This window comes from Hevea brasiliensis, chromosome 7 (genome assembly GCF_030052815.1).
Source record: "Hevea brasiliensis isolate MT/VB/25A 57/8 chromosome 7, ASM3005281v1, whole genome shotgun sequence".
In the NCBI taxonomy this organism is placed as follows: Eukaryota; Viridiplantae; Streptophyta; class Magnoliopsida; order Malpighiales; family Euphorbiaceae; genus Hevea; species Hevea brasiliensis.
Genome location: NC_079499.1, coordinates 5460955 through 5474853, shown reverse-complemented (window position 1 = coordinate 5474853; position 13899 = coordinate 5460955). Strand labels below are relative to the sequence as shown.

The window sequence follows — 13899 nt, the reverse complement described above, 5'->3', positions numbered from 1 at the left end:
CTCTTAGCCCTAAGATCGTTCCGGACAAGGAAATTTGGACCGTCAGATGGAAAGAAGAAAAGGACAAATATTATGAAGAGTGATCTCAACCATTCATTTTGATTCTCTTTAATTCCTGAACCTCCGATCATGTCCTTCGAAATCTTGACCCTCCATCTCCTCAAAATAAATCCCGACCTTCACGAAGAGCACCGATTCCTATAAATACCGCATAAAAACTGCTCAAAGGACTGACTAAAAATAGACAAGAGGCTGTTATTATAGCAGAGGAACTCTGAAAGTTCATTTAGTTTGTTACTCTGCTACTTAGAAGTGTCGATTAAAAAGACTTTTGAAACTAGTTTTCTGAAGTGTTTTCTTGAAGAGATTCTGAATACTGGAACTCTACATTTCCAGTTTGTTCATTATCTGGTCATACTCTCACTTTCTGCCTTTTATCATCTCTGTTTTCACTGTCCAAGCTCAACTTCATGTCACTCGGTTCTTTCTATCTTGATCTGATCGCATTTTAGCTAAGTACCCTCCAGTTCACGAAGAACACCACCTCAAAGCCAATCAATCCGTTGCCTTATCACCATTCGACACCCATAGTTATTTCAATAAAATTGGCTCTCAGGTAAGAGCTCAGTTTTATTAAGTACCTATATTTACTTTCCGCATTTTCTTTGTTCTTCTTACATCTGTGACTTTCTTCAAGATTACTTTTGCACAAACGATCCCTAAAGAATGACACTCCCAAATCATCTCTTTAGTGATCAGTTCATTTTTATTAATCTTTATCATTTCTGAAAGCAAGTTTTCAAACTCCTAGTAGTATGTAAATGGTTGGGTAAACGTAGGTAACTGCAACTTAGAGGTCTCTTTTAAAAGAAAAAACATGAATAACACGTCAGGAAGATAGCCAAACTATTAGGCTGACGTAAACAGCAATTCGGCAAGATGTCATAAAGCGAAATAGAACCAAAGTAAACAAAATGTAATAGATCGGATGTTAATAGATTTGGTAAAATGACTACATGAAAAGGTCAGTGAATCAAGTCTAGTGTTCCCCGTTCAGTCACAGGGTATCCAGAAACCTTATCCCCAGCATTTTTGAATGCCAGAATTCTTAGTTTTAGGTTCTTAGGACCCGTAGCTGTGGTTAAATTTTTAAAGGTCGGAAAAGTCTTTGTCCGAGTCCCGTCAAAATAGAAGAGGTCGGAAGAGTCCTTATCCTATCCTTGCCTAAAAGTTTTAAATCAACAGTTAAAGGAGATCAGAGGAGAGTTCTTATCTGGTCTCCAACCCGAAATCCCAATAAAAGAAGATTGGAGGAGAGTTCTTATCCGGTCTCCAATCCAAAAATCTCAATACTCTTAAAGGAGATCGGAGGAGGGTTCTTATCCGGTTTCCAATCCAAAATTTTAATGAACCATTAAAGGAGATCGGAGGAGAGTTCTTATCCGATCTCCGATCCAAAATTTTTAATACATATTTAAAGGGATCGGAGGAGAGTTCTTATCCGGTCTCCAATTCAAAACCCCAATAAATATTCAAAAGAGATCGGAGGAGAGTTCTTATCCGATCTCCAAATCAAATTTTAATAAATATGCAGAATAATCTCGCAAGCAAAAGACATAACTCAACTTCAACTCACTAAGGTTGTCTCATTTACTTATGTATCTGGGTAATCCAAATGGTGAGAAAGCAAATATTCCCCTATATCAGAAGGGTAACATATTCATTCGAGCCTTCCTAATTATCAAATTTGAAAGTGTAAAGTTAAATCTACTTACCCTTGTTAAGGGACGAGGTGAGATGCCTAACACCTTCCCCACCCGTTTACGGACCCCGAACCTAGAATCTCTGTCTTGAAGTGGTTTCATTTTTAATTTATTTCCCCAAATGGTTTTCTTTAGTTTCCCTCAAAACTAAGGTGGCGACTCCTCACTCTTTCCCACTTCGGTGAGTGATCGTCCAGGCGACCGCAAAATCCCATTGCGACAATTATCTTTTATGGCAAGCCCAAATCATGCCTTTGTTAAATGGGTACAATCTTGCTGACCACATAGCTCCACACGCTGCTTCACCTCCTCAAACTCTTACGGATAATACTCCTAATCCTGAATATATCTCTTGGTATCGTCAAGACCAACTAGTGCTAAGTTGGTTATTCTGCTCAATTTCAGAAACTCTACTACCTCAAATCATTGGTCTCCAAACTACAAAGGAGGCCTGGCAAAAATTAGCAACGATTTTCTCCTTTGGATCTCGGACACAAATCCAGCAGTTACAGAAACAATTCAAACACCTTCGCAAAGGAAGCGATTATGTTGATGTATACATGCAGCGTGCCAAATCAATTAGAGACCAATTGACGGCACTCCAATGTTCTATTCCAGATGACGCTTTTATCAGTGATATTTTAGAAGGTCTAGGTGTTGATTACAGACCTTTCATAAGGGCTATTGAAGCACGTAATAACCCAATTACCTATGATGACTTATGTGCCTTGTTACTTAGTGAGGAAGCTCAATTACAAATTGAAAATCAAGCAGTTGACAATTCTATTGAACCAACCGCACAGCTTATAGAGAAAACATTTAGATCTCGTGGCCCCAAATCAAACTGTGGTCATGGAAAAGGTGCTCGCTCTTCTCCTTCTTTGAACACCACCTACACTCGGGTCAATCCCAACATAATCTGCCATAATTGTCAAGGTCACAAGCATATTGCCCATCAATGTCCCACACCTCAACCTTCTAATCCACCTCCATCATTCAATTACGCCAAACCAGCCTCAAATTTTGCCTCCACACAAACTCAGCCTGTGCAGTCATGGACGGTAGACTCTGGAGCCAACTATCATTTATCTGCAGATCATGGAAACATCACTCGTTCTTCACCCTATCAAGGCACAAACGAAGTCTTGATCAACAATGGAAAGACCATTCCAATTACCCATACAGGTTCCTTTACTATGCTCTCTAATAATGTTTCTTTCTACCTTGATAAAATTTTATATTCTCCTTCTGTTCATAGAAATCCCTTATCTGTTCATGCCTTCACTAACTAGAATAATGTGTTTATTGAATTTTATCCTGATTCTTTTATTGTGAAGGATATCCGCACGAAACAGATCCTCTACCAAGGCCAGAGTGAAAATGGCCTCTACACCATGCCGCTCTCTCCTTCCGCAAACAGTTTCCCACAGTCTCACAATGTTGAATACCTCACTTGGCATGCTTGTCTCGGCCACGCCAATGATCGTACTGTTTGCAGTTTATTGAGTCATAATAAATTGTCCTTTAATGGTCAATTCTCACCTAGTGTTCCCTGCAATGCGTGCAACATTAGCAAAATGCACAAATTGCCATTTTCAGAGTCTGTTTCTAGGGTCAGTAAACTGTTGGAATTAATATGTCCTGATGTGTGGGGTCCATCTCCCATACCCACCATTGATGGTTATAGTTATTATGTTTTGTTCTTTGATCATTTCACTAAATATAGTTGGATTTATTTTTTGCGGTGGAAATCGGATGTGATGAATACTTTTATTAAATTCCGAACCATCGTTGAGAAATAGTTTGAGTTACCCATTAAAAACTTCCAAGCAGATTGGGGTGGTGAACACTAAGCTCTCAGAAAATATTTAATTGACAATGATATTTTACAACGTGTTTCCTGTCCTCACACACCCGAACAAAATAGTTGTGCTGAACGAAAGCATAGACATATTGTTAAAACTGGACGAGCTCTTTTGTATCATGTGTTTGTTCCCTTAAAATTCTGGAATTATGCTTTTGATACAGCTGTTTATGTCATTAATCGTCTTTTGTCTATTCACACAGCACCATCTACTCCATATGAGCTTTTGTTCCATATCAAACCAAATTATTGTGAATTTCGAGTTTTTGGGTCTCTGTGTTATCCTTGGCTTAAGCCTTATGTAAAACATAAATTAGATCATTAATCTACTAATTATGTTTTTTTGGGATATAGCAAATTGCACAAAGGTTACTATTGTTTATATCCAAAATCTGAAAGAATTTACATCTCATGACATGTGCTTTTCTTTGAACAGGTGTTTTCATACTCTGTGCAACTTGATCGTCACGTTCCAAAGTTTCCGCATGACATGCATAAGCCCACCATCACAACATCATGCAACCTCCACGTATCCAACCAAGCATTTTAAGCCCAATCTAAGATAAGCATTTGAAGTCATTAAGATAAAAAATGGCCTACTCTTGACCCAATCTAAATATATATCAGACTTACTACTAAAAGCGAACATGCATGGTTGCAATGCTATTTCTACACCTGCATGTCCCAATGTCAAACTTAGTATACATTCGGGAGAACAATGCAAAGATCCACAAGCTTGTTGGTATGCTCCAATACTTATCACTTACTCGTTCAGATATCTCTTACGCTGTACATAAGGTGTCCCAATTTTTACATGCTCCTCTCGACTCTCATTGGGTTGCCGTAAAACGGATACTACGCTACCTTTGATGCACTCAGAATTTTGGACTTCAAATAACAAAGTCCAATCACAATCATCTAAATGTCTATAGTGACGCTGATTGGGCCAGTAGCTTGGATGATCGTAAATCTACTTCAGAATTTGCAATATATTTTGGCTCTAATCTCGTATCTTGGAACACAAAGAAACAACGAACTGTGGCTCACTCATCAACTGAAGCAGAGTATAGAGCGGTTGGCTTTGCAACCACTGAACTAACATGGATTCAATCCGTGCTAAAAGAAATTGGCCATCCTCCACACCAACACTACGGTGTGACAATATAGGTGCGACATACCTTACTGCCAATCCAATTTTTCATGGCCGCACAAAACATATCGAGATGATTTTCATTTTGTCTGCGATAAAGTAGCCAACAAAGAGTTGCAAGTTAAGTATATTTCCTCTCAAATAGCGGATTTTCTTACAAAGGTTGTGTCCAAATCAAGACATGAAAATCTTCACCAGAAGTTGGCAATTCGATCCATTATTGCCTCAAATTGAGGGGGTGTGATGAAGGATAATAACATTATCCCATGTATACAAGATACTCATCTACCTACAATCATTCTCCCATGTATACTGGATACTCATCTACTTGAAATTCATTGTTATCTCTTTGTAACCACTAGATAAGAACTTTATAATAACCATGTACTCATTTATATACATAAATGCATTGATCAACAGAGAATCATAAAGCTTTGTTTTACACAAACTGTGGTACCCACATTTACAAAAATAACACGGACACATAATAATTCAATAATGGGATTTTTCTTATTTAGAATCGATCCATCATGAATCTAAAACATAAGATGCATTGTGAAACTCATTTATTAAATATATAAATCTTATATAATTGTATTTTAGATCCATGATAAATTCAGTTTAAGTAAAAATTTCTATTTCATAATGCACGGCTACAGGGAATCACACTGATGCAAGTATATTTCTATTACGTATGGCTAATGGAGAACATGGAATTGACCAATAACATCTTACGATTATCTCCTACCATAGTATCAATAGGCCTAGGATTCTACCCAAGTAGGATTTTACTGAACAACGGCCGCCGACCTCACTTTATTATTGGTTTCAGGCAATTCGAGATCCAATTCCATTCATCTCATAACCCAAAGATTCACAACATCATCAATATTCACCATATTATTTACAAAATAATATTAGATAAATTTCATCCAAAAAAATTATAAATACATGTATAAATATATGAGAACACATTATTATAAGATGCAAGCTTTTATGCTGCAAAGTTCATTGAAGCAATCAAAAGTAACCCATAAGATACTTCTGTTACATTAATTTTTTTGTTTTAACTAATAGTTCAGTTCACAGCTAATGCTGAGATGTTAGAGATAAAGAGAGAGAAGAAGAGATGAAAGAATATTATCAAACACCTAATTAAGAATCATAATAAGAAATATTTAAAAAATAAATAAATAGGGAAGAATTAATAGCCACAACATATAAGAAAATAATGTTGTCTTTGCAGCAGCTGCCAGTACCATCCTCCCTCATTGTTTGTCCTTAGCCGGCCATTTTAAAGCATTTCTCTGTGCCAAGCGAACCTATTCCACAGCCAAGCAAACTGTCTCTGTCAAATCAGTTCATACTTTTTTTTTTTAATATAGAAAATTTCTACAAAATACTATTTTAGATTTAAAATAATTACAAAAATAAATAAAAAGTGAAAAACACACGCAAGACAAAGGTGGCAGGCTGGGACAATGAATGGAACAAAGCACATAAAACCAGCATTGATCAACCAGCTACTACACACGGGCTAAAAGGGCAATTTGGTCTTCTCAGGCACGTGGGTTTCTAAGTGGCCAGTTGGCAGTGGACCCCAAATCAATCTCAAGGGCACCTGACACAATGATTCTTGTTCACATTGACTAAGGTTAGGTTGGACAGGGCATATGTTACCATGTGATGCCAATTGCCACCACAAAAAGTTATTATACAATCATCATCACCATGTTAGAAGAGCATCTGTTACCTGGGCTAGGAGCTATCGATGGAGTCTTTGGTATTATGGTGGGGACTGTCGTCAGGGGGCCCGCTGTTGTTGGTGGGAAGATATGGGCACGTAGGCCCATCGTCTGTGATTGATGGAATTGATAAAACGGGTACATTGGCATCGCTGGATTCGCACCCATAATGGGCTGCCCTGGATACACCTGAGAAAAATGCCCGTTCATGTAGGACCCGCCTGTGTAGCTCAGCTTCTGTGGACCCATCAGTCACCCAAAAATAAGATTTTTTTTTTCTTTCCAAATAAAAACCATTTGGCTAAGTGCTCTGATAATAGTAATAATCGCAAATTGAATATATCACTCACATGATTGTAACTGATGTCAGTTGCAACGTAAGTTGGGGTGTAGCTGCACGAGAGGAGGAGCATATCATGAGACACGAACGTATTAATTTCCATAAATTGCAAAACTACTATAATGGAGATTAGTTAAGCTTGGATTACCCATAAAAGGGAACGGCCTGATAGTGGTGCTGATGATGATGATATGGGGATAAAGGTGAACCAGCTGGATAGTACCACTGCACGTGATTTGCTGGTGCTGGTGATGTGGATTTCGGTCCAACGTTGGATCCTTCAAATTATGATTAAAAATATTCATAAAAAATGTCATACTTTATTTTGGGGAGATGATGACTATATGCAACGTTAGATACCATGTTGAGGAGGAGCCGGAGTGGTGGACCTCGGACGGCGAGCACCAAGAGAAGCCAAATTGCAGTTGGCTCGGCGACCGTTGATGATGGGAGCAGCGTCTTCGCAAGCCTTTTTTGCTGATTCAGCATCCCTAAACGTGACCTTATAACAAAAACAAACAAGAAGAAGAAGAGAAATAAGCGAAACTACTACTACTAAGAAGTACGAGCACAGTACATGAATATTGTTTCAGGATTAACAGGAGAACTTACAAATCCATAGCCCTTGGATCTGCCAGTGACTTTATCAGAGATAATGACAGCCTCCAGGATCTCACCATATTTCTCAAAGTGCTCTCTCAAGGCTTCCGTTGGTGTCTCCCATGCTAATCCTCCAACAAACACTTTGGTCAGTGTCGTATCTCCAAAAGGCCCAATATGGCTGCTCATCGTCATTTCTTCTTCTTCTTCTTCTTCTTATGTACTTGTGGTGGTGGAGACCTCAGAGCTGAAAGAGAAGGTGGTTTTGGGAGGGAAAGAGAAGGGGTGGGTACTTATACAACGGGATAGGGTAAGGAATAAAGAATTTGGAGAAAGCGGAGAGACACTATGGTGATGGGCCTGCTGTTTTTGGTGGCAATATATGGGGAGGTAGGTCCAATCGTCTGTGATTAATGAATGTTATAAAGCAGGTACATTGGAATCCCTGCATTGGCACCCATAATAGGCTACCCCGAGTACACCTGGACAGAAATGAGATGGCTGTCTAGCTCTGCTTCAGTGGACCCAACACAGCATTGAGTTACCAAAATAATAATAATATAAATTTAATACCTTGTAATAAATTTATGAATAAAAATAAGATAAATATAAATTTATTGGACTTAATATATTTTTCTTAAAAGTAATTAATTTTTTATAAATAAATAACAATAATTACATTATTCAATTACTCAAATGATTGTAACTGATGTTAGTAGCAACATAAATTGTAGTGTAACTGCAAGAGAGAGTATATCATAAGACACAAGTCCATTAAATATGCTTTCATCCATTAAAAAAAATTAAAAATATTATATTATTATCTATAGCTTAGTATGTACATAATAATTATGTAATGATAACCATTTAAAATAATTAAAATTTCAGTTTTTAAATAATTACCCATTAATTATAGGAAGTAATTTAAGAAACTCCATCTAAAGAATAAAGGGAAAGGTCTAATATAACTACATGATATTCCCATGAGAATTTTCATTTGATCTATACAAAATCTTCTTTTTTTTTATATTAATTTACAAGCGAAGATTGTCCAAATGTTATTAAGATAAATTCCTTAAGATAACACTCAAAGAGAGACCAAATGGTAAATCAAATAGTGATCACTAGGTCAATGTATTAATAAATTACACATAAAGTATTGAGGAGCATCATCAATATCATCATCACTGATAGTATAATTATTATTACAATGATGATAGGCTCTTGTAGTATTAGATAAATTACGCATCTCGTATCGCGCTAAAATTAAATACTACGACCTAATTTATATCTTATAATGACGTTTGGGACTCTTTTATTAATCGAACAATTGATATATAAAATTTTATAGTCACAGGATAAAACATTAAAACTCATGTATTTAATTATCTCATTCTCTTTTTTATTTACTATATTTTTTAATTATCACTGACTTAAACATCAGAGTGCTACTAAAGAACAACTCTCCTTTGATTCTCTAACCCTTTGCTATCTTGCAAAAAGGGGTATTCATAATTTCTTACTAGCCTAACCCAGTCGGGACAAAGTCCTCACCACTCAAACAACATATGTTCAAACCTAATACAAATGTGTCACTCGTCTGTAATATTGGGTATCATAGAATATCAATAAGATATTTGACTAATAACCGCACCTCAAAGGGAGAAAAATGTTGATACCTCAAATTTCATCACATCTTTAATGAAAATAAAAATAATTTAAAATTAATAAGTCAAAATTTCATCGGTATCTATATTTTTAATATTGATCGGTTGCGTGTTGGAGCCATGTCAGCAAGGTCCCACATTAAGGTAGTAGGATGATGAGACGAGAAGATGTGAGTGGAAGTCATTTTTTATGAGCATCTTGGTGAATCTAATCCTAATCCAAGAACCGTCAACTTGATTGGACGCGCCAAGTGAGCTGTTGCTGTTATAATTGGATTGGAAGTTTCTAGTTTCTTTTCATTTCTTCGCCTACGTGATTACTGTGAAAACTGAAAAATTTAGGCGTTAATCATGGAATCTTTGTTGACATTGATATTGTTGTCCATATAATCATCACATAAAATGTCTCACATGTTGATGTTGGGGTGTATTTGTGTGGATGGTTGCTTTTAAAAGCATAAAACAATGTGAATTTTTAATTTAAATTAGATTTATTATGAATATAAAATTATATAAAATTTATATATTTAATAGGTAAATAATATTATATATATATATATATATTAAATTTTAAATTTATAATATATTAATTCAATAAAAAAAAAATCTAAAATTATATTACTTTTAATACATAACATCAAATGTCTTATATATGTGGAGGTGTATCTACTAAGGTTGTGCATAGTTTTTGAGTTTCGAATCGAATCAAACTAACAAGAACAGTATTGAATTAAAGTTATTTTGATACTTTAATTTGATTCTGATTATTCACTAATAATCAACCAGAACTTTATCGAAATTGAATCGATAACGGAATTTATATATATATTTTTCTATATTTTTTAATGTATTATATACTTTCAAAATAAATATATATATATATATGTGTATGTGTGTATTATAGACTAAATATAACATAATTTTATATTTATTTTTCTATATTTTTCTTACTAATTTTGATTATATATATATATATATATATATATATATATATATATAAAACCTAATTTTATATTTCATTTTTCTATATTTTTTTAATAATTTTAATTATAAATACATTAAATCATCTTATAATTCTTAATTATAAATATTATATATATATATATGTATTAATTGTTAATTATAATTATATTATATAATTAAATATTCTATAATTAATAAATAGTTAAAATGTATATTATATGATATATTTATATTATAATATTATATAATATATTTAATTTTAAATTATAAATATACTTTATAATTAAAAATTATATAATTTAAAATAATTAAAAAATATATTAAATTATATATTACATATTAATAACTAATTTAAAATTTAAATATTAATTAAGTATGATTTTTTAAGAAAAATAATTATATAAAATTATTTTAAAAATAAAGAAACAAATTAAAATAAAAAAATCATGATCAATCAGAATTAATATAATAAAAAATTAAATCAAAATTATATCGAAATATGAATTAATAAAACTTTTATATAGCACCATAACTTTTGATATCGATTTCAACTCTTATATTCCATTACGAGGACTTTTGGTGTATATATACTTAATTTTATATTAATTTTAATAATTTAAAGATTAATATTCTAATTCTACAATGAAATAAGTTGGAGTCTATCCAATTAAATGTCCAATAATATAATCTGAAGGCTTCCATATTATATTTCTTGTAAGGATTAGTTAAAATATTTATATATATAAATTAATAACAAATTAAAGTATTAAAAAATGAAAATTAAATTAAATTAAATTAAACACTAACACTGATCATGTATTGTTTTCACTAAAATTTATATAACTCTTCAATTAATCTCAAGAAACTCGTTTGAGATTTTCTCTAAAATGCGTTCCATCACCATCAGCGGCGGAAGCAGAGCAAGTGCGTGAAAACGAGGAGAATAAAAATCAAGAGGAGAACACAATTGGTTCTCATGAGCCCACGTGGGCTTGCCACGTGTAAGTTGAATCTTTCGTATTTCTGTGCCGCCATAACGTGGCCAGCTGTAGCTCAAAAGTACCATATCTCAAAAGTTGTGTAGTCATTTCTTAAAAAAAAAAAAAGAGAAAAATTTTAATATTAATTAATGTGTTAGGACTTAACACGAAGGGGTGCTGTAGTGGTGTGAGCTGGACCTTCTCTGGGTCTTAGATGGCATACAGAATTTTGCCCCTCCTACTGCATCATTTTTACTGTATTACAAATTAGAGATAAATACACTTGTACTATGAGTGCGCATTTAAATTATAAAAATTAAATTTTAAATTTTAGAAATTAAATTAAATTAAAATGAATAAAAAATTTAATCGAATCGAATCGTTTTATTTTAGTTCGATTTTATTTAAATTAATCGATTTTTATTATTGATTGATTTTTAATTTAGACTAGATTTTCAAGTTATTTGATATAATTTTAATTTTAGTTTGAACCTAATAACCATTAATCAATGAAATTAAACAATTAATATATATATAATTAAATATAATTCATAAATTTTCTATAAAAATAAATCAATTTAAAAATAGATTCGGTTCGATTTAATTCGATTTGAATATATAAATTACTATTCTGTTCGGTTTTAACAGATTTTTTTCTCTTTAAAATCGAACCGAGCTGAAATAACCAAAATTTTTATAATGTAAAACTGAACCGAACCGATTGAATTTTAAAATCGAACCAATTGAATCGAATTAACTCTGTTCAGTTCGATTTTTCAGTTTGAACCGAATTTTGCTCAGCCTAATTTAGTACCACATTTTTTATATGTTTTATTAATAAGAATTTAAGATTTCTTTTTAATATTTAAGAGTATATATTATAACACTACTAACATTTTAAGAATAAAATTATTAAATGATATTAATGTATATTAACATGATAAATCTCTTTATACTTTTAAGTCAACGTTATAAATGTATTTTATCAAATAAGTGAGACTCACTTGCTATATCAGTTTAAGAGGATAAAGAGACTTTTCATATCATTATATATTAAAATCGTTTGATAACTTTATTTTTAAGTGTTAAAGCTCTTAAATTAAAAAAAAAAATCTAAATTCACATTAATAAAATGCATAAATTATAAAGTGTTCCTGTTTGAATTAATATTTTGGCCTATCCAAAAACAACACTGCAAATATAGGATCCTCTCTCTCTCCTATTTGATCATCCCAAGTCACGTGATTCTAATACGTACGTGTCACCCTCAACATCACATGCCACTATGCTGCATTTCATTTGGTACTGGGTTGGTGGAAAATGACATCTGCTGTATTTTTGGTAGGTTACCACTTAGAAGTCCCCCACATGGCCAGCCCGGTGTACATTTTCTCCATTATAAAGCACTTGTGTGACTATTAAAGCTTCTGCCGATGAGGGCCTCAACAAAATCCAAACCCATATAAATAAATCAATCGCAAATGCTATAGGCTTTGAAATTAAATATTTTTACTAATTCATTGGATTGGTAATTAATCAGAAATAACAGCTCTCAAGACTAGTTGCCTTGCATGGAAGGAACAATCATATGCTGTCCCTGTGCCTGTAAAGAGTTCAAGAAAACATTAGGAACACAAGGCAGCAAAATTTATAGGCTAACTTTCATTTATTATCCTTGAATTTTAAGAGTTATTTTAACAAAGTTATTGAACTTCAATTTATATCACGAAAATTATTTAACTTTAATTTTATATCACTTAAAATCTTTTTCAACGAATTTCATTGGGAATTCCGATCAAAAGTTAACTGTACATGTTATATTAGTTTTATCACAAATAAAAAAATTATTTCTTTCTGCTATGTAGCATTTTAATAATTAAAAATAAATTTTATCTGTCTCCCCCCCCCCTTCCCTCTCTTTCTCCCTCTCCCTATCTCTCTCACACACTCTCTCTCTCTCCATTGCATCTGATAAATCAAAATCAATAAAAAAAAAAATCAAAATCACATGTGTTTCAATCAAACCCAATACACACAGAAATAAAAATCAATATTTAAGAAAAAACATCCAGAAATAATATAAATCATCATTCATCACAATACCCAAATAAAATATTAATAATTTTTGTATTTCAATCAAACTCAAAAATTTCAATCAAACCCAAATTCATCACAATACCCAAATGATTGCATGAGTGAGAACCCAAATTCAATCAAATCTAAATTCATTACAATACTTAGATGGCTGCATGAGATTCATCAACCCAAATTCATTCACAATAACAAGATTCATAAACTTAAAAAAGAAAAAAAAAAAAAAAGAAGAACAATAATCCAAGCATCTGGACAGAGACTTGTTTGCCCAAATTCATCACAGTGGAGACCGTGAGAACCCAAACTTCTCCATGTCGATGATTCAACGACACATTTTAGATCAATAATGACTAAAGTTTTTGAGGCAGAACTTGGGACAAAAGCACATTGAAATAATACCTGAAGCTGAAAGCAAGAAATCAACATGATATATGAGTATGCACTTACTGAACAGAGCCACAAAGAAAAATCAAGTGGATTTGTGAGCACCGAACCAAGTGGGTCCAAGAATAAGAAAAAGAGGCAAGCAGAGAGATATGAGTGAGAGGCTGAGAATGGTGAGATGTGCGATGCATCGATGCATCAAGGATAGGCAGAGAGGCGCATGCAGAGAGATGCGAACGGAGGGGAGTAGTATGAGAATGAGACCATCCATTTCTGGAAATTAATTTCTGGAAATGTGGGAGTAATTTAAAAAAAATAAGAAGTAAATGACATTGAAATTTTATGAGAT

At 33.1% G+C, this 13899-nt stretch overlaps 1 protein-coding gene across 3 annotated transcripts; it reads right to left on the bottom strand.

The window, feature by feature from the left end:
• Positions 1 to 5893: 5893 nt before the first annotated feature.
• LOC110633340 (probable RNA-binding protein ARP1) lies at positions 5894 to 7828 on the bottom strand. Of its 3 annotated transcripts, none has more exons than XM_021781910.2 (6): positions 7475 to 7828; positions 7223 to 7364; positions 7011 to 7140; positions 6873 to 6915; positions 6531 to 6759; positions 5894 to 6125 (listed from the first exon to the last, which is right to left on the bottom strand). In XM_021781910.2, the coding sequence occupies exons 1-6, from the start codon at positions 7655 to 7657 to the stop codon at positions 6100 to 6102; spliced, it is 753 nt and encodes a 250-aa protein (XP_021637602.2). In that variant the 5' UTR covers positions 7658 to 7828; the 3' UTR covers positions 5894 to 6099. The 3 variants fall into 3 exon arrangements, with proteins under 3 accessions (XP_021637602.2, XP_021637594.2, XP_021637609.2); XM_021781902.2 differs by having other exon boundaries at positions 5894 to 6099; positions 7475 to 7827; XM_021781917.2 differs by having other exon boundaries at positions 5894 to 6119; positions 7475 to 7826.
• Between the last annotated feature and the right edge of the window lie 6071 nt (positions 7829 to 13899).